Genomic DNA, 20,920 nt, shown 5'->3' with positions numbered 1-20,920 from the left:
CGGGGTCGCGGAGCCCGAGCTGCGGCGCCCCCTGGCGGCCGGACCCGGAGGCGCCGGTGTCAGGGTCCCGCCCTGCCAGCTCAGCCCGCGGCTGCCTCCGCGGTCCGCGGAATAGTTCAGGGTCTCGGCCGTCACGCGGGGCCACCCACGCGCCTCCAGCATTGCCACTTCTCTCCATACTCGGAGGCTCAGGCCATGCACGACACTGCCAACTGGCCATCCCCACCCTTCAGGTTTGGTGGGGGAGGGCGATTGCGGGGCAGAGATGGTAAGGGGCAGCCACCTGACACTTCACTTTCTAGGACTTTGGGTCTACGAAGTCAAAGTCACCTCCTGCACAAGAGGCTGGCTGGACACCCCATCTTTTAGAAGAACCTGGGAAGAGTCAGCTCAAAGCCCTGATGGTACATGACTGTAATTTCAGCACTCAGAGGCTGAGGCAGGAGGATCTCAACTTTGAGACTAGCCTGGACTTCTTAAGTGACTTAGTGAGATCCTGTTTCAAAATCAAAATAAAAAAGGGCTGGGGTGGTAGCTCTGTGGAAAGTGCCTGGGTTCAACATCCAGTACATAAACACAAAAGAAAAAGAGCTGAGTCTGCCCACTTACTCTGCCAGTCCTGAAGGCTGCCCCAGACCCACAGGCACAGAATCAAGAGAGGGGGGGACACAGGCCCAGCACGTCTGCTGACCAGTCCGAGCAGGAAAACGGTTCAGGGCATTGGGCCTGTAAAGCTGACCACCCAGGGCTCTGCCCCAGCTGAGGACCGAGGTCGGGAGCCCAGCACATCTCAACTCTGACCTCTGTCCCAAGGAGAGAATACCCAGCAGTTCCTGGTATTTTTTTCTTTCTACATTTTATTATTTCAAACCATGTGAACAATTCCATAAAACATGTGAAAAAAGCAAGGAAGTGTTCAACGCTGAAGGACCCAGGCCTGGGGCAAGGGCGCGAGGGGCCTGGCCCCTTGGCAGGCAGCAGCGGTTCCTAGGTTAGCGCTAAGGAGCTACATTTGGGTTAATGGAGCCTGGGCCCAGGGCCGCCGGCGGGCCCTCAGTGACGTTGGCAGTTGTCTGGAACAGCCCTTGGAACCCATTTCTGCAGAGGGCAGGGCAAGGGCGCCACCACACGGGGCAGCCAGCAGAGGACAGGTGTAAACACGCGGACACACTCAAGGCACAGTCACTGGAATGGGGTCGGGTGGGTGCTGGTCAGGATCTGACAGTTTTAAATAGGTTTTCTCTAAAAAGTTTTCTAAGTTCGCAGTTTTTTTTTTCCTTTACTTTCATTTTTTAAAAAAGCTATGAGAATGAGCGGGTGGACTTGTGGTCTCCAGGAATGGTGGCGTCTTACACTTCTTGTGCTTTTTCCTTTGGGGCCTCTGAGCGGTAGTGGGGGCGGGGCGGGCAGGAGGCTCCCTGTAAACATTTGGACTTGGGCTGGGTCAGGGCTGGTGCTGGGCGCAGCCGGGGGTCTGGGCTGGAGAAGTGGGTGCCCCTCCGGGCACAGGCCTTGGAGGCTCGGCATGTGCTCCCTCCCCCACGGAATAAGACAACGATCAAAAAACTAGAACAGATGCCCGGGAGGAGGCACCACGGCCACTCCTGGCACCTCTGACAGAGGCGGGCTTCAAACAGAGGCCTGCGGCCACCCCTCCCCTGAGTCTGAAGCTGAGGGAAGGGACAGGAGCACTGAGAGCAGAGAGGACAGAGGGGAGAAGCGGCTGGGAGACAGGCAGGGAGCGTGGTCTTCTCGGCCCCCATCTTCCTCAGGGGCTGGGGGCGCAGTCAGCGGTGGCCCTGGAGAGGGAGAACAAACACGGCATGGACGGCGGCCAGGATGCGCCGCCTCATCCTGCCTCCTGCGCAGGCTACGACCCTCCTCCCACCCACTCACTACCAGGGCACAGTCCGCCCGGAGCCAGGTCCTGCTGCTCGGTTACGGGGGGCGGGGTGGTGAACGCATTGGCAGTCACTGAACTTCCACCAGAGCCAGGGGGGCCAGTGTGGGCCCGGCCCCTCAGACAGGTCCGAGGGAAGCAAAGGCGGCCAGGAGAAAACGTGAAGCTGGTCACAGGGGGCAGCAGGCGCTGTGCCCCTCTGCATGCAGCTTCCATCAGACAAGCAGCCTGGTGTGCGAGGCGTTTTCTCCAAGGGGCCCCGGGGCAGGCTTCTGGTTCTGTCTGGGCTGGGCTGGGCCTCCCTGTGCTGCCTCCTCAGTGCCCTGCACCCACCCGGCCAGCCTCCTGAGCGCCGTCTCTGCTCCCTCATCGCCCTCTGGTTCCCACTGCCCCTCCCTGCCGTTCCAGGTTCACCACCCCTGCCTGGGCTCTCCCTGCCCTAGCCTTACCTCTTCTCTGGGTTCAAGGGACCCAGTGCTCTCCCCCAGCTCCTGGCCACACCCCTCTCCAGCTCACCGTCCTGCCAGGCCCGCTGCCCTCAGAAGAGGCCGCAGTCCTTCAGGTTGTTTTTGATGATGACGTCGGTGACGGCGTCGAACACGAACTGCACGTTCTTGGTGTCGGTGGCGCACGTGAAGTGCGTGTAGATCTCCTTGGTGTCTTTGCGTTTGTTCAGGTCCTCAAACTTACTCTGGATGTAGCTGGCCGCCTCATCGTACTTGTTGGCTCCTGAGGGAGACAGGGGTGAAGACTGAGCCGTGTACATGGCAGGCAGGCTCTGCCCAACACGCACAGCAAGAGCCCGGGCGTGTGGGCAGACAAGCATGCAACGTGTGCATGCGTGCTCAGGATGACAATGTGACTCTAGCACTGCAAAAACAAGAAGAGTTAGGAGCCAGGCATGGTGGCACACATCTGTCATCCCAGCACTTGGAGAGGCTGAGGCAGGAGGATCACTGAAAGTTTAGGGCCAGGCTGGACTACACAGTTAATTAAAGGGCAGCCTGAATTACATAGTGAGACCCTGTCTCAAGGAACCAAAAAAACTCAAAGAGGTGGGGAGAGCCAGTGGGTGCAGACTTAGCAAGCCCGAGTTAGTGTCCCACAGTGGTTAGCATTCTGTCCAGAGGGGGGCGCCCACAGGCTACCTGGTTCCACCGGCTCCTCTTGGGACGGAAACACAACACCGTACCTGTGTACTCCGGGAAGCAGATGGTCAGCGGGCTGTGTGTGATCTTCTCCTCAAACAGGTCCTTCTTATTGAGGAAGAGGATGATGGACGTGTCCGTGAACCACTTGTTGTTACAGATGCTGTCGAACAGCTTCATGCTCTCATGCATGCGGTTCTGGGGGCGGGACAGAGCTCAGCGTCGGCCCCATGTGCCAGCCCTCCCCAGCACCCTCCGTGTCCTCTGGCCTCTCACCATCTCCTCATCCTCAGCTAGCACCAAGTCGTAAGCGCTCAAGGCTACACAGAAGATGATAGCTGTGACGCCCTCAAAGCAGTGAATCCACTTCTTCCGCTCAGACCGCTGACCGCCCACGTCAAACATCCTGTAGACGCACACAGGGTCCCCTTAGCGTCAGGGAAGGGAGCCCCAGGGGAGGCCGCTGGCTGCAAACAGCTCTGCCCACACTGGCACAGCTGGCTTCCCCGGAACCACCCAGACCTGACCACTTCACCCTGGTTCTGGGCCAGGGCCTGTCTGTTCGGTGTGGCCAGGGGAGGGCAGGGTCAGCAGAGGCCACGGGCAACTGGCAGGAGGTGACCATTGGTTTACCTGGGGGTGAGGACACGCTTTCCTAACACAGCCTGCAAAACCTCAGAGTGGGACTGCAGGCCACGGGCCAGCCTCTCTCTGCTATCCCAAGGCTGGCAGGCGCTGGCCCTCCCCCCGCCGGCCTGCACACTTGCTCACTTGAAGTGCAGGTCCTTGAAGGTGAAGTGTGTTTCCACGATGCCTGTGGTCTTCACACGGGTCCGCAGCACGTCCTGCTGTGTGGGGATGTAGTCACTCTGCGCAATCCGCTCCAGGTCATTCAGGTAGCTGCAGACAGAAGGTGTGGGGGGGAGCTGGGCGGGGCCTGCTCACCCAGACTCTGGGCAGCAGACATTGGCCCCTTCTTCCATCTCCTACTTCTGAGGCAAAGCTCCTACTGCTGTTACTCCCTCCACCCCCAGGGCGGGGGACTGAACCCAGGGCTATGCTAAGTAAGAGCTCTAACACTGAGCTACACTCCTAGTCCTTTTCACTTTATTTATTTACTTTTTAAAAGTTTTTTTCCGGTACCGGGAATCGAACTCACAACCTTGTACTTGCCAGGCAGGCGTTGTGCTGCTGAGATAAATCCCCAGCCCCTAGTCCTTTTCACTTTGAGACAGGCTCTGAATTACCTAGGCTAACCTTGAACTAGCAGTCTACCTGCCTCAGCCTCCTGAGTAGCTCGGATTATAGGTGTGCACCATCACACTCAGCCTAAACCCTCACCTGCTTTTTGCATCACAGCGCTGGAGGAAAAACCTGGATTCAGAGCCCTGTCTCCCTCTCTTGGACTGGGAGAAGGTGTGGCTCTGTGGACCTCAGGCAAGCCCCAACATTAGGGTCTAAGCTACAACTACTGCGGACCCAGAGTGCTGGTCGGAGCCACAAAGCCAAGGGTGGTGGTATATGCCTATAATCCCCGCATTCAAGAGGCTGAGGCAGGAGGACTGCCACGAGTTTGAGGCCAGCCCGGGCACATAGTAAATTCAAGGTCAGCCTAGACTATAGAGCAAGATCCTGTCTCAAAGAAATAAACAAAACAAAGGTGTTGGGAGGGGGTGAGAGGGGACAAATGAGTCCTTCAGGGAGAGAGCAGGATGCTAATCGTGCAATTACAGCTCCCTCTGCTGAGCATCCTGATGCGGTCCCTCCATGCAGCGGAACATGTTGGGGCCTGCCAGGCCCAGTGGGCACCGGGCCTAGCACCCAATAAAATGTGGGCTCCTCAGAGAGGGCAGACACCTGCGCGCTGGGTATCCCAGGGGCTCTTCATTACCAGCTCCCCTAATTAGGGCCCGAGGCTACTCCTGCCGCACCCTGGGACTGCGCCTGGCTCCACTGCTGCTGCCCCCTACTGACGGGCTGCTCCTGGGCAGGCCTGCTGCAGCCGGGCCAAGCCGGGCCAGAGGGAAATGATCTCAGAGACACAGGGACAGAACAGAAAAACAGGAAGGGCCATGGGGGACTGTGACGCACACACACGCTGTGACCCGCACGCCACGCCCTGCGCCCCCAGGCTGGGGGCCTCCCTGGTCTTTCTTCTCAACAGGTGGGCTCACCCCAGGGAACCGCTATCCCAACAGTTTGGAAGACTCCTGTGAGGAGGGCTGAGTACCCCCCTCCCCTCTGGTGTTCCCACCCACACCCACCCCTGGGTGACCCTGTCAGGGAGAACGGGGCCTGTGGTCACTGCTGTGAATGGTACTAGGCATCCAGCGGGGTGCTTAATGTCTGAGGAAAGAGAAGGGTTAACGAACAAGAAGCAAGTGGCCCGGAGGTAGCTCTGTCCCCGCCCTGCTTGACCGCGGGGTTGGGGGGACAATGACAAGGCGATGGTTGAGGCGGCTCACCCCCTCCCAGCCCTTGTGACCCGGAGGCTCTGCTGGTGGCTCAACCCGTGACCATGATCTCAGGGCGGAGCAGGGCTGAGGCCTGCAGGCCACTCAGCATTTGGCTGGGATCCCGCAGCTCCTGCAGGGGTGCACAGGGTGTGAGGGGAACAGCACACGAGGGAGGCCAGGCCCCTGGTGGGGGGGAACACGTGACCAGGCAGGGCGCAGGAGCCCTGTCAGAGAAGACCCTCCTCCGAGCCACCCCCTGGGGGGGCAACAGGCACCTGAAGGGTGTTCCACACAGGGCGCCTGGCTGAGCAAGGGCGTTGTGCTGGTTAGTGACTGCGCGTGTCCCCTGCAGCACAGCTGGCCTGTCTCCCGTGGGATCAGCACCCTGCACTAGTCTGACATGTGGCAGGGAATGTAGGGAAGGAGTTCAGGAAAGTGGGCAAGGCCTACCAGGCCCAGGGCTGTCACACCTTGGGACTCCTGCACCCCTGAAACGCCCCCAGCTGAGTCTGTGGCTTGGCCTGGGCCAGCCAGGCTCAGAGCTGAGGTCCAGGCTCCAGCCCATGCACACAGCCGCTACCTTCAGGCAGCCTCTCTCCCCGTGGTCCCTCGCCTGAACTCCGGGTCAAGCGCAGCCCTGCAGCTTGCACCTGCCGTGTCTGCCCGGACTCCCTGCCACCCCTTCTCTGCACACTGCCCTCCCGGAACAATGGACGCTCCAGCTGCCCCTGCTTGGGACCTGTCTGCTCCACACATCACAGTGTCTCTGGCAAAGAGCAAGTGACAGTGAACGATCTCTTCAACAACTCTGCATAGACAGACGAGGCTCAAGTGGCCTAGGAGAGGCACTGTGGAAGCCGCCCTGCCCGTCCTTCCCCCTGGCCTCATCAGCACCACCGCCCCAGACCGACCACCTCTCTCATACCATCAAACCTCGGCTAACAGCCACCGGGTTTCTAACGGACAGCCTGGTCCTCTGGTCCAAGCCTGCAGCCGCCTTCCCAGCCCCGCCCTGCCCAGCCCCGGAGCACTCACTAGGCAGCGGAGTCGTTGAGCTGGTACTCCCTGGAGCGGCTGAAGCAGGCCTGCACACCGTGGTCAGCCCAGAGCCTCCGGATGACGCCGGACAGGTCCTCAGGGAGCATGCCTTGCTCCTCAGCAGTGCAAGAGAGCGCGAACAGCTGCCTGGCGTCGTCCTGGGCACAGCGGTGGTGGACGGTCAGTCAAGGGACTGTACGCCCACCCCGCCTGCCAGAGGCAGGCAGTCCTCAGGAATGGGGCCCGGGCTGAGGTATTCTCAGGCTCCCCAGGACAAAAGCTGCCCCGAAAGCTTCCTTGACTGGGGCTGGCAGTGCACATACCGCGCGGTGGGGGTCAGCGAAGTCAATCTGCAGGTTGCCCATGGCCTTGACAATGGCCATGATGGACTGGATGGTGTTGCTGTAGACGACCGCCCGGTATTGCCGGCACTCCTCCTCCGAATAGCCATCCTCATGGATGATCCTGACAGCCAGGGGTCAGGAGTTAGGGTCCACAGGGCACAGGGAGCTCCCAAGGCTGCCTGGGGTGCCTGGGGCTGCTGGGGCCTGTAGGGACCTGCTTTAGACAGAGGGACACTGACCCCAACCCGCTAGCACTGTGGACAGAGGGGTCTGAGACTGGTGCGCCTGAGCTGGCAGGCAGCGCAGGCCCAGCGGAAGAAGAGGGGAAATCAAAGTTTGGAGCCGGCCTCTGCGCATGGCACTTACTTCATCTGTTTGACGATGGTGCTCTTCCCCGACTCGCCAGCACCTAGAACAGAGGGCAGACAGACAAGGGACATGCCCGCAGGGTCACTACAGGTGGGCCAAAGTAGCAGGACTGCCAGCAGCCCTGAGGCAGAACTCCCCCTCCAGGCAGCCGGCCCTTGGGATGGAGGCAATGGGCCCGGGGGCAGCAGAGCTAGCTGGAGTGTGACCGAGGGAACCTACTGCATCCTCCCCACGGGAGACTCTGAGGCCTTTGCCTCCCTAGGCCACTGCCCACTATGGATCCCACTGTCCACACTGCCTGTCGTGCTCACATACACTGGCTTGCCTCCCGAGCAACCAGGCCACCGGCAAGGCACTGTAGGCAGGGCCGGCGGGCAGGTTCCCGGCATACGCCAACAGGGCTGTAGCCTTTCCTCTCCATGTCGAGGCTTAGCGGCCACAGACCCAAGCTGGGGCACAGTGTCACGCTCCTGCCCCTTGGACATGGCCCATGGCCTAAGGCCTGCTCTCTACTGCTGGGTCAGGTCTGCCCTGAGCAGATGGAGAATAGAATCCAGGAGGCATATGGAGTCACACTCACGCACACGCACGCGCACACACACACACACACACGCCCTATACTGACTCAAGCTTCTGACCCAGCCTGCCCGAGCCCCCGCGCCATGCATCTTCTCTGTTGATTCTGAGAGCTTTGCCATCATTCTTCCTGATGTTTGTCACAGCAGCCCCATAAGCTGTGGGCTGCTGTGACAGGACAATGTTTCTGTCCCATTTTACGGACAAGGACATGGAGGCTCAGGAAAGTGAAGTCTTAATTCAGGATCATGTAGCCAGGATTCAGAAAGAGTGGATGCTGGGAGCCATACACCTGGCCCACCCTGCCCTTCTCAGAATGTGTCCCAGACCTTGCAGGACCGTGCTCTGGGAGGTGGCTTAAAAAGACAGATCCTGAGCCAAGCGTGGTGGTGCACACCTGCAATCCCAACACGATGGGAGGATTAGGTAGGAGAATCCCAAGTTCTGAGACCAGCCTGGGCAACTTAGTGACAGTAAGACCCTGTTTCAAATAAACAAACAAACAAAAATAAATAAATATAAATAAGGAAGGAAGGAAGGAAAGGGTTGGGGATGTAGCTCGGTATGAAGGTTCTGGGTTCGATCCCCAGTCAGCACTCTAGGGGCTGGTGCTATAGCTCAGTGGTATAGGCGTCTAGCATGTGTAAGCCCTTGTTCAGTACCCAGCACCTCAACTAATACAAAAACAAAAGGGAGAGATTTCCAGATTTCCAGGTTCCAGGTTCCTTCCCAGATACAGAGCCAGATCTCGAGGGCAGGGCCTCCCGTCACCTCCAGGCCTTCGCTCACGCTGCTCCCTCTGCTCGGCACACTCACCCCACCCACCACTCAGTGTCCCAACTCTGCCGGGCACTGGGGGAGGTCTGTCCCTCTGCGCAGTTCATCAGGGTAGGTAGCAGAGTCTGTGGGGAGGTCGATCGGGGATCTGGAATCACCACCAGCGTTCCAGGACTAGTCAAGGCCACCTCTGAGAAGGATGTAACACACACACCAACACCCGCAATGACAAACCTTCAGTAAACAAACCAGCAGAGCTGTGAGGAGTGCCCACTGTGCCCTGTGGTGTTAGGACATTTGCTAGGTACCTGGATCTTCACAGCAACCCTGAGAGGTGGGTACTGTGCTCACCCCTACCTAGCGGACGAGCGAATGAAGACAGAGAGGCTGTGGTGGCGATCACATCTCCTCTCCAGGCGGCCCACCTTGCCCTACGTGCAGCCCACTCTAGAGCTGTTCTAAGTGCCTCACCTAGCAGTTGGGCCACACAGTCCTCTGGGCCCAGCCGCACTGGTCACTGGGTTCATGCCCCACCTGCCCTACTGCCCCAAGCCAACCCCACAGTGACCCTAATGCACAGGCCTACACAGTGAGACCCTGTCTCGCAAACGAACGCTCCCACGTGCCTGCGATCACTAGGCTTCTGACTTTTGCAGGCACGCTTCCCACAGTGGTGGGGTACTGGGGCGGCACGAATGCACGGGCTCCAGGCAGGCTGGGCAGCAATTCTCTCTGTGGCGCCAGCACAGGCAGCTGGAGTACCAAACGCAGCACACTTCCTGGGCGTGGGCGGTGGTCAGCTGGCAGCAGCCTCTCCACACTGGGCTGTGCGTGGCAGAGCCGCCAGGATCCTTCACACAGCCCGGCCATGGGGATGGGAGGAGGGCCTCGTTATGTACCTGGGCAGAAAGGCTGGCAGAGGCCACCTGGCTTTTCTTCCTACTGGTGCAATGACGCAGGAGGAAGAGGATACATCCTGGAGCAGAGGAAGGACAGGAGCCAGTCTCAGCCAGGACTGCCCCCCACAGGAGAGCAGAGGCCAAGGACGTGAACTCAGGCACAGGATACCCTGGGTCTAGGTGAAGGCTGTCCCCCTCTTTTGTCTCTCATGCAAGTTCTAACCAGGCCCAACTCTTCTTAGCTTCTGAGATCAGACGAGATCAGGCGTGTTTAGGGTGGTGCGGCCACAATGCACCCCTCTCTTGCCACCCAAGGCATCAGTTTCTCTGGCCACTGAGGGCAGACAGTGTGGTCCTTTGGTCACTCTCTTTGCAGGTAAGCGTGGGCCCCTAGTGACTTTGCTCAATGATGGGAATGACTGCAAACTTGCTTTACATCTGATTTTCCTAGCAGAGCCAATAGACACACAGACCTCGGTAGCCCCTGAGTAAGCTGGCTGGGGGCCGGGACACTAGCTCCCTGTCCCAGCCCGTTTGAAGTCCTACTTCCCTTTCCCCTTCAAGCCTCAGTTTGCCCACAAGGCCTCTAAAATTCTAAGACAGGGGGACAAAACAGTCACGGAACCTCTACCTCTGGACTCAGGACAATCCTTTTGTCTTTCCCGCAGCTGTGACTCAGGCAGGAAGTAGTGAGGGGCAGGACAAGGGTGTGGTGCTGGCGGCCAGGCAGGAAGCAGAGGGACACCTGAGACAGAGGCAGGGTCACTGTCCTAGCAGCTACAGCAGGGAAGAGGCCAGGAGCAGAGTGGGTGGGGCCGCTGCGGGAAGGAGACAGCAAAGACCTGGGCTCTCAGGTACCCACAGGCCAGGTGCCCTGGTAGCTGTGGGACAGCAGTCTCCCTCCTTACGCCCCAGGGTGGCACCTTCTGCATCAGGGCCTGATGATCTCTCCTCCCACCAGATAAACTGGCATCAGGCCCCGGGGTTTGCTTGCACCCTGCTGATTCTGGGCACTCAGCTCTCCACCCATGCTTGTGCCTCCCCGGCTGACGAGACTGCTGCAAAGATGCTAGGCAGGGGAGCTCAGCCAACAGAAGGTGCGGGAGTTCGTCCCTCCTGCCGAAGGGCGTCCCATCAGGTGCTCCATCCCCCGCTCGGTGAGAGCAGAAGGGCTGCAGAGCTTCCCTGGGGTGGCCTTGATCTTCCCACCAGGGAAGACACCTCTGAAGCCCTTGCCCTGTGGCGCAGCTGCTGGGTCCACAGCAGGCGGGCAATAATCACAGCAATGTGAGGGGAACAGTGGCTCTCTGCGTCAGGACATCTGCTTCTACTGCAAGGCACTGAGCCCTGAAGGAGGGGGTGCAGATGGGGGGAGACAGTACCACCCCATCTGCCTGAACAAGCCCAACGGGGCCTTGCAGTAGGAAGCAGGCCCCAGGCCAGCCATTCAATGCTATTCCCGGACCCCAGCGTCCCAGTCACTGCTACCTGTCCATCTTGGACCTCTACTTCTACATGAGGCTTTGACAGGCCGGGAGCAGGTGACACGCAGACGTCCTCGCGGGTCTGTTTCCCCTCTCCAGAAGCTGCCGAGCCGCAGGTGCCAGCCAACCGCTCTGGTCCTCAGATCCTCTCAGCGGGAGGTCTAAACCTGCTGTCCACCCAGATCCTTCCTGAGACCTCCATCAACCTTCCTCTCACTTCCTGCCCTTCCTCTGGCCCCTCATCTGTGAAATGGCACAACCCATCTTCTCTTCCTAGGAGAGGTTAGCACGGAGAACAACGCTCCCGCAGCGCCCGACACAGAGTAAGCGTTCAGATCAAAGCCATCACCATCCTCCACCCTGTGAAAGAACACAGGTCTCCCGGGCCTTTCATTCCCTACACTCCACCCTGGCCATGCTGCGCCGGGCACCGTGGCAGCTACCGCAGAGTGGACTACTGGTGGTGTCTTCTTTGTAGGGAGCTTCTGCAGGCTTTTAGAGCGGGTAAAGGGCAGCGAACAGTGGCGAACAGGCAGATTCAGGCAGGCTTCCCTGCTGGGACTTAGTGTAACCCAGGGCAGGAGTAAGAACCACTCACTCCACCGCTGGCTTCTGGCTTCGTTTTGAGTTCGTCACTTCCTTTGCACATACGCGGCGCTCCTGCATGGCTGGGCCTCCTTCCTGCCCAGGAGCCACCAGCCCTGCTCACCGACACCACACTAGGCAGGCTGGGTAAAGGCCTCCCTGAAGACAGCTCCGGGGCCAGAGGGTGCCCTAGGACACACAGGGCTGAGGGGAGCAGACAACTGACGTGGCAGCTCCAGGGCAGGCCCTTTCATAAGCAGCAGAGGCGGGGACCACAGCACAGACTTGGGCAGTCGTCCAGCTATAATAACCCGCAGTGCCAGGCGTGTCCACACTGCCACAAACCCCGTGGGAGCACGGTGGAGCAGATGGGGGTGGGCCCTGGGGAGCCCACCCCAAGGGCAGCCCAGACAGCGTCTCCCACTCTCACCCCTAGAGGGTGCCCTGTCTCCAGCCTCAGCCCCTCTTCAGGCTCCCGCAGCGACTTGCACTGCCCAGGCCTGGTCGCCACCAGGGGGAGCGGTCAGCCAGGAACAAAGGGCAGGAGGCGGGGGGGCTGGGCAGCCGGGCAGTGTTTGGTTTCAGAAAGGCAGCCTCCCGCGCAGGGTGCCTGGGGGAGGTGCCTGGACCCTCATTCATCACCTTGGGAAGCCCCCCGCCAGCAGTGGGAGACTGCACACACTGAACAATGGCAACAGGATGGGGGCAGAGGAGAGGCCTCGCCAGACAAAGGCCGGGCAAGCCCCGCCCCGGGCCGCCCTTGCTTCCTCCAGGTGCTGCGCTCTGGCTCCCTCACTCTCTCCGAGGAGGCTCAGCCGGCCCCACAGTGTGTGTGGTGGGGGCAGGGACGGGGGAGGGGGGCTAGGATGTGGCCTGGCTTTCTACCAGATGCCCCAAACACCAACAAACAGGACACCTCCCTCTCCAGGCTCTGCCCCTGGGACCGGCTCCAGCCGCTTCCCAGCGTTAACGATGCCACCATGGAAATACCAACAAGCAGGCCTGCCTGGCTCCTCCGGGACACGGGGCCAGCTGTCCGGGGTCAGGCTGCAGAAGGCCAGCCTGGGGTAAGCAGAGGAGGCCGTGAGCAGAAGCTGGACAAGCCTGGGTCACCCAGGGACACCCCTTCCTGGAAGCGTCTTCGCTCACGGAGGCCCTTGGATGTTCTCCAGGCACCCGATGCACGGCCACCTCTCCTCTGACTCTGCATTCGCCTCGGGTGAAGCGCCTAGAGCCTTGGCCTCCACGTCCCCTGCGACACTGCTGCGGGACACATGAGCGCAGAAACCCCAAGGCCGTCCTACGCCACTTTCCTCAGGTCTTCACACTCACGCCAAACTACGTGAGGGGCCACAGGCCACAGGGCCACGCGAACTGTGACATCCTAGGTCCCGGGACTGGGCAGGCAGGAAGAGGACAGCCTGAGATAACCCAGTGAAGAGCGGGGCCTCTGGAAGCCGGGCTTGGGTTGCGAGGAAGATGCATGGTCTCTGCTTTCTGTAGGTCCCCCTGAAAGCTTCTCCCTGCCTCTCCAGGCCCCTCAGGCCCTTGGGATCTGGCCTGACACCACAAAGCAGAGCCCATGGGAAGCTTCAAAGGGGATGGGCAAGTTCCTACCAGCTACAATACTCAGTCAGAGGCCAAGGAGCAGGAGGACCCGGCTTCACCAGCTATTGTGTGGGCCCACAGCACCGCCACATGCAGCTGACACATAGGACCTAAGCACTGCATACGCCCGGGACAGCCCATGCTCGCTGCAGGAGCCTACGGGCGCACTCTCCCCTCAGCGGGCCACCTCCCTGCCCCAGGCCCCACCATACTTCCGCAGCTGTCAGCCCTCCTCAGGCCTGGTCTCTCTGGGAGCTTAATATGTGGGGAAGAAAGCCAGGGGTGGTGGCACACACCTATAATCTAGCACTCGGGAAGCTGAGGCAGGAGGATCACTGCAAGTTCTAGGCCAACCTGGACTACACAGTGAGCTCAAGGCCAGCCGGAACTCTGCAGCAAGACCTTGTCTCAAAGAAACCAAAAAAAAAAAAAAAAGAGGGGAAGAGTGAGGCACTAAGTTGCTGACTGTGACATGAACATTACTGAGAGGAGACACGGGGCGGGTGGAAAGACGGGAAGTAAAAACAGGGGTAGCTGCACGCAGGATGAGGTCACCCTATGGGTACTAGGCATATTTCTGGTTATGAGTAGCAGATTCATAGCGTTTTATGTCCTACATCCTGCGGTGAAAGAGAAGTTGAAGTCTCCTGAGGCATACACAGAACACACAGGCACCCATGGCATCCACCCCCACTAGCTGTCCATCATCTTTGTTTTGTCTTGTTTTTTTGAGACAAGGTCTCACCATGTAGTCCAGGCTGGCCTCAAACTCACTTTGTAGCCCAGGCTGCTCTGGAACCCATGGTCATCCTCCTGCCTCAGCCTCCCACGTGCTGGGATTATAGGCGTGCGCCACCATAGCAGTGCTGTCCATCATGCTGACTGACCAGGCACAGTTTCCCAGGGGCTACCGTGGCTGAGCAGGTGCTCAGACACTACCTGAGTCATATCCTGGTATCTCCGCTTATTGGATAAGTTGCCTCAGTTTCTGCATCAGCGAAGGGTGTGATGCCAGGCCCAGCCCCACCGAATGACATGATACTAGAAGAAAACCAACTCCATACAACAGTCCAGGCTCAATCAAAAGCAGCTGCTGTTATGAGAGGGAAAACCGAGGCTCAGGGAAAGCGCTCAGGGCTCTGTGGCTGGTGGTGGGGGTCCTAAGGCTCCCTCTGTCCATCTCAGGCAGGGGAAACCCAGAGTGAGCTCATCCTGGGGCTCCTGCTCCATTTCCAGGCATTCATTCAGGCTGTGGCTGGCCTTCCGGCTCTGGAGGGCAATGGCCGCTCAGGAATCTAAGATCAGTCCTCTGCCTTCCTGCTAGCGCTTGCCCTCCTCCCCCCACTGTGTCCCTCTCCCAGCCACTACTTCCCATGGCCAAAGGAAGCCCTGGGAATCCTTTTCAGAGATGCTAGGCTACCTTCTCTGGAATCCCTGGCCCAGAAGTTGCTCGGGCAAGACAAGGACGGAGCCACCTGGACGGGCCCCAATCCAGCGAGTGCCTACAGGGCACCCACAGAAAGGAGCACACAGAGCAGCCTGGGCAGGTGTTCGCCTCCTGGGCCTTGCAGGTGGCAAAGCCCTGGGCAGCCCAGGACTCGCACCTCCACACTGGCAGCAAGCAACCCTCCGGCTTCTTCCTCTTTTAGGCTCCTCCTCTGCCAGCTGCTTCCTCCTTTTCCTCTGATGTGGACACCACTTCCTGGAGAGGCCCTGGCACGCAGACCTCACTGTCCCTCTGCCTGGGCACAGCAGGTACTGCCATCAATGTCCCTTCCACACATCTGTGGATATAGCAGCCTTGAGGCCCCAGAATCCTCCAGGCCTTATGGACACCTTCTCCCCAAGAAGACTTAGAGGATCTCACCTTAGGCTTTCACTCAAACCGGCCAGGCACTCTCTTCTGGTGCCAAGGCAAAGACCCCGCCTAGATGCCCCCTTATTCTGGTGACCCCCCCCAGCCTAAGAAACACTAGTAGGGTGAGGGTGGGACTAGGTTTAGTAAAAACAAGAGCTCCAGGCTAGAGGGATGGGTGGAGCTGAGCAGAGGAAGCCCCACCCTGCACCTGCAGCTCACTCAGGGCTTCAGGTACCAAGGACATCTTTAAAGAGCCCAATCCTTTGCCTTCCCTTTTTTAAAACCAGGAATCAAACCCAGGACCTCATGCCTACCAGGCAGGCGCTGTGCCACTGAACTATGTCGCCAGCCCACCTTTTGGAGCACTCTTAGGCAAGTCATTACCTGTGGCCTGCTCACAACCTGTTGATCCCTTCCCCTCTCCTCGGTGAACCCCCAGGTTGGGACTGTCCCAAGGAGCAGGATGATGAGAACACTACCTGGCCTGCGTCCTAACCCACAGCCCAGGTCCTGCCTCCACCACAGCAGAGGGCAGCTGAAGAGGAAGTGCTCGGCCGGGGTGGGGTCAGGAGGCCCTCCGCCCTCAGCAGAGCCCACACGGACAGGGATGCCTGCATCCTGCTTCTGCCAGGTAAGCACGGGGCTTTTAGAAAGAGTCTGGGAGAGACACACCAGGAGTGAGATCATGGGCACAGTGCATGGGACCAGGCTGCGCAACCGTGGTCCCAAGCACCAGCACCCCCAGCCACAGTGCGGGAGGCCGAGGGACCTCCCTGGGATGGCATCACACCCCACCCCAGCACTATCTACCTGTTGCCACTTAGGGGGCAAATAAATGCTACCCTGCTTCTCAGGTCTGCGCCAACTCAACGGGACAGAGGCCCAGGGAGGTCCCTGGCCATTTCCAGTTCCCACTGGCACCCCAGACTCCAATACAAATATAATGGGTGGCTTCAGGGTCCCTGGCACAGCAGCCTTTGCCCCTCAATCGGCCTGGCTTCCATGCCAGCCACCATGGCAGCTTTTCCTTCTGTCCCCCACCCCCAGTGGCTCTGTTCAGAGTTCCACTCTGACCTGACAGGGCTGTCCCCAACTGAGCTCCCTGATTCACCCGTGTCTCAGCTCAGGGGCACTTCCCCGAGGACCTAGTGCCTGGCCTCCCTCCTCCCTCCCTCGAGGTACAACTTCTCACGTCCATGGTGCCAGCATGGGGGGGGATGGGTGGGTGCTGAGCCTTGCGGGGCTGGGAAGGCACAAGCAGATGCAGACTGGGCTCAGACCCCCCCAGCGTGGGAGCTGGGTCCCAAGGCTGCGCAGACAAAGCCTCGCCTAGTCTGGGGGAGGGGTGGGAAAAGACTCCAAGGCCCATGATGCCCCACCCCCCATTCAAGTGCTAATGAGCTCCAGCCGGGAATAGACGGCTGCGGGAGAAAATGTCAGCGCTGGAGGCCCACTTGGGTACCAGCCCTCCAGGCACCACGGGCGCTGACACACCTCCAAACCTAGACCCTCAGAGCGGTGCTGGGGGAGTCCCTCACTCTACTTGGTACCGACTCTGCACACCTGGGTCTCCCCACTTGCTGTGAGTGGCCACCCAAGGGCGAGGCAGATGATTCCCTGGGACTCCCCTGGGACACCCACACTGGGTAGGATGCTCCACTCTGCAGGACCCAGCAGCCAGCCCCTCACTTTCTCCCCTCCGGGGTGTGGTGCATGGTCCCACCACACTCACGGCTGCAGAAAGGCACCCCGGTCCCCAGGCTGTGCGTGGAGGGCAGCACCCTGCCAGAGCTTCACCTGAAGCCGTTTTCCCAGCTGGCATAGCAAGTGAAGCCAGGATTCCAACTTCGGTCTCTGTGACCTTAAGGTGAGCCCCTTCCCCGAGGCCAGAAATACTCAGTAAGACCTTTAGAATCCAGGCCAGTTCAGCTGTCTCAATGCCCTGGCTGGGGCGGCACCTCTGTCCACAGTGGTGACAATTTTCAAGGCCACCGGAGGATCCCTCTTCAGGAAGCCAGCTTTACAGATGTCCTAGAATCTGCCTACCCCTCAACCAGCCAGGATCCCAGGCTAGCCCTCCTACCCATCTGCCGCTAGACCAGGCAGGCGCAAGCGGCAGCCCAGGAGTCTATCAGCCCTCTCCCCAGGAACTGTGCTGCGGTCACGGATGTGTTCCATGGCTTCACCGTCCACACACATACCTAACATGCACCTTACGGCAGGCCAGCTCCTCGCCAGAGACACGCAGACAGGACAGGGTCACACGATTCCCTTGTCATTTGGTAAACTTACTTGAGCCCTTGCTTAGCCCAGCAGTGTGCCGGCAGGCCGGGAGCGCCAGGGGCATGCTCAGGTCTCAGCCCCACAGCTGCTCTGGAGCTCTGTTCAGACAGCAGCCCCAGGGGAATTCAAAACAGCTGGAGTTGGGGGGATGAATACAAAGCCACCTTCGCTCACCAACAGTTGAGTCCCTACTGTGTGCTGTGCCTTGGTACAGGCTGCAGGATGGGCAGCAAGAGTTCTGCAAGGAGTGGGTAGAGGCTGCCCACAAGCCTCTGAGAGCCAGGAAGAAAGAGCCCAAAGAACATTTTTTTCAAGGGCCCACCCTCTCCATCCTGGTCATTCACCTACAAGGAGACCTGGCCACCTGCCAACAGTACGCCAGCTCTGATCTCTGCCTCCCCATCTCCCAAACCAAGTTCTGTGGGTGCATCCTTCATTCATTACACGAGAAGCACCCAAGAGGTGCCAGGCTGCCTGCTAGGCACAGGAATGAAAGGGACACAGCCTTGCCCTGAAGGGAGCGCAGCAAGCCAGTACCATGCTCTGACGAAGCAAGCAGTGGTGCCCAGAGCCATAGGTGCTTCCCTGGACGCTGCGGAGGTCCAGGAGGGAACCTGGGGGAAGCTTCCAAGAGCCAGCGTTACAGATCAGTCAACCAGGTAGGTAGGGAACAGAAAGACGAAGTGCCGGGAAAAGGCAGAACTGCTGTAATACACTCTGAAGTCTCCCTGGAGCCACGTCCCTCCCTTCTCTGTGAGGCTGTCCACCAAGACCCCAACTTCCGCCTGCACCTGGCTGGTCAGATGGGCTAAACTGGCAGGGCAGGGATGGCGGGAACCCTGGGATGGGGCTGGCATCAGCTCCTCTGCTCCCCTCACTGAGCTGCCAGGAAAAGCTCCCTTCCCCGTGCGTATCACATCTGCCTTTGCCCCGGTGACAGTGACTGTGCCTGCTAGCTGGCAAGGATACAAAGAAGGGGCGGGAGTCAGGGTGCGGGCAGGGCAGCAGGCGTGGTTCTGGCTGAGGGAAGGTTGGCACTTGCCCAGCCTGAGTCCCGTTGCCTAGACAGTTTCCCGCTACGTGGGACAGGCGCCCAGAACTCAACCTGCCACAGCTGGACTCCCACCACCGCCGCACTCCTGGACAGGTAAAGGATGGCTCAAACCAGGACCCCTCCCCAGGCACGTGGCAGACTGGCACCTGAGGACTGAGTTCTCAGTGTCAGGCAGGGCTTGGTTCTTCAGCCCCGGCAGGATGCTCTCCATAGGGTCTTAGCTCCACCCTCCACATTCCCAGCAAGAATCTCGATGAGGCTCCTGTCTGCGCCATCCTTAAGCCCCGGCAGTCCTGTGGACCAAACCCAGGCAACCCTTTCAGAGGAAGCAAAGGCCGGTCGGGCAGGACACCAGGCTGGCCGCTCACAGCCCAGTGTGGGAGGGGTCGCCAGGTCCCACCTGCACCGGCCCAAAGGCTGAGCTGGGCTCCAAGGGGCAGGCCTGTCCAGATGGGGCACAGGGAGGCCAGGAGCCGTGGCCCTGGGTCTGCCCCACGTCCCCTCAGCCTTCACAGTAACTACGATCCGCCGGGAGGAGCTGACAAGGGCTCTGCCCCGGGCACCGGGAGATGCAGTCCCGGAAGTGCCCTCCCCAGGCCCAGCAGCAGCGGGCATTGCGCCGCGTCCACACCCACTCGCTGCCTGCCGCACTCCCAGCCGAGACAGGAAGAGGCAAGCACCCGCCGCACAGCAGCCCAGGAGGCTGGGCCGCCGCCCCTTCCCGCCCCTTCTCTTCCTCCCGGCGGCGGCAGAGAAGCGGATGCCATTTTGAAACCTCGGGGCTGTGCCCCTGAGGCCAGGCCTGCCGGGACAGTCAACAGATGGGCGCATAGGGACAGACACGCTGCTCCTCTGCCACAGGCCCAGGGAAAACTGCCCCACTTTTCACAGCCCGGAGGCCCTAAGGCAGCTTGGGAGCTGAGGGGCCACACCCCCACTCGCAGACTTCAGCCTGCAGAGCTGCTGCCAGGCCCCTCTCCTGCCCCCAGCCTTGGACTCCCGGACCAGGCCTCCACAGGAACTCCTCGGCTCCCGGGGGGAGGCTGGACGGAAAATCACCAGGCCCTGCGTCTTTGCAGAGGACTGGCCTTGGATGCTCGGGGCCACGCCGGCCCAACCCCAGCCTCCCTCTCACAGGGCTGTGCGATCCCACAGGCCCACCCACCCGCAGAGGCCACATCCAGGCCTTCCAGTCCAGAAAAGGGACCGGAAACTCGGCACCCTCGGCAGATCTCCTCGGCCTGCCCACAGGGGCAGCAACATGTCGCTGCCTCACCACTTCCACTTCCCCCACCTCTCTGACAGCCACCATCTTCCCCGGCCTCGGCCTCGGCTGCACCTCCAACGCCAGCCCCTCCACACTCCCCTACTTCCCAGACTGCCCAGCAGCCTTCAACACTGGGAAATACGCTCGGGCAGAGGGTCTTCTCAGGGAAGGGTGGGCCTCAGCCTCTCTCCCAGGGCCACAAATGGAGCTCCAGGGCGCCCTAGCCCAGCCCAGGCCCTCTCCAGCCCCGCTTCCCTCCTCCCAGCCTGGCCCACCTGGTGCAAGAAGGGTGGTGGGATTGGGGAGGCCAGGGGTAGGGGACCAGTTAACGGGGAGCAGGGGAGGGTGTGAGAGTGAGGCCTGCCACGGGCGATCTGTGGTCAGGAGCAGGGGCTCTGAGTGGTTCCAGCTGGACAGAGCTCAGGAGCAGGCTCCCATCTGAGAGGGCCCATGGGGGGTCTAAGCACACAGGTGGAGCAGGCAGGCTCAGGATCAGGGGTAAGGCCCGAAGGAGGGCGTGGACAGAGCCCTGCAGAGGCCCAGGTGATGCTCATGCCCAACGGAATAGGGGGAACAGGTGGGGGGAAGGTGGAGCCGGAGAAAGTGGACTACGTAGGCAGGGTGCTGATGTCTGGGTGGGCTAGGAAGGGATGGAAGGACCGGCGGGGCTGGGGCTGCGGGCAAGGGTGAATGGCCAGGCAGGGCATGGGCAGCTGGTGTTAGGACGCCGCTGGTTGGTTTGTTTTGTCTTTTTGAGGCAGGGTCTCCCTACGTAGTTCAGGCTGGCCTTGGGCTCACTTTGTAGCCCAGCTGGCCTCGAACTAACACCGATCCTCCTGCCTCAGCCTCCCGAGTGCTGGGATTACAGGAGTGCACCACCACACCCGGCAGGACGCCACTGCTTGGGTCTGGGTTCTAGGATGAGTTGAAGGTCTGACCTAGAGTCCGGCCTCGATCAGCGGTCCAGACCAACCCAAGTGTTCCACTCTTATTTGGGGGTTGCGGCCCGCCTGCTCTCGGGCGGGGAGGGGCTCGAGCCCAGGGGTGGAGTCCAGACCCAGCCCGGGAGCCCAAAGCCTTTCTCGGGCAGGTCAAAGTCTTCGTCTAGTGACTCGGGCCAGAAATCTGGGGTCCCAGGTCCCGGCGCGGCCTCACCTAGCAGAAGCAACTTCACCTCCCGCGCCGCCTTCTCGCCGTCCTCCCGCAGGTTCTTGTCGATCATCTTGGAGCGCTCGGCCGCCGCCTTGTCCTCGGCGCTCACGGTGCACCCCATC

At 60.3% G+C, this 20,920-nt stretch overlaps 1 protein-coding gene and 1 long non-coding RNA gene across 2 annotated transcripts in view; one reads left to right on the top strand and one right to left on the bottom strand.

Annotated features, from left to right (window-relative positions):
- Positions 1 to 837: 837 nt before the first annotated feature.
- On the bottom strand, positions 838 to 20,920 carry Gnai2 (guanine nucleotide binding protein (G protein), alpha inhibiting activity polypeptide 2; the record flags this gene model as incomplete). Its single annotated transcript, XM_005410250.2, is given in 9 exon segments — positions 838 to 1,799; positions 2,417 to 2,629; positions 3,093 to 3,246; positions 3,325 to 3,454; positions 3,820 to 3,948; positions 6,540 to 6,700; positions 6,866 to 7,007; positions 7,253 to 7,295; positions 20,802 to 20,920. Coding segments are annotated over 8 exon segments (1,068 nt in total). The 3' UTR covers positions 838 to 1,799; positions 2,417 to 2,438.
- Positions 13,969 to 20,920, top strand: part of LOC102027009 — a 7,869-nt gene continuing 917 nt past the window's right edge. The window contains exon 1 of the long non-coding RNA XR_001232026.1: positions 13,969 to 18,472. This is a non-coding gene — a long non-coding RNA (uncharacterized LOC102027009). The remainder of the gene's footprint in view (positions 18,473 to 20,920) is intronic.

This window comes from Chinchilla lanigera, unplaced genomic scaffold (assembly GCF_000276665.1).
Source record: "Chinchilla lanigera isolate Chin_1 unplaced genomic scaffold, ChiLan1.0 scaffold00131, whole genome shotgun sequence".
Lineage (NCBI taxonomy): Eukaryota > Metazoa > Chordata > Mammalia > Rodentia > Chinchillidae > Chinchilla > Chinchilla lanigera.
Note: the sequence above shows the minus strand (reverse complement) of the source record. Positions and strands in the feature narration are given on the sequence as shown.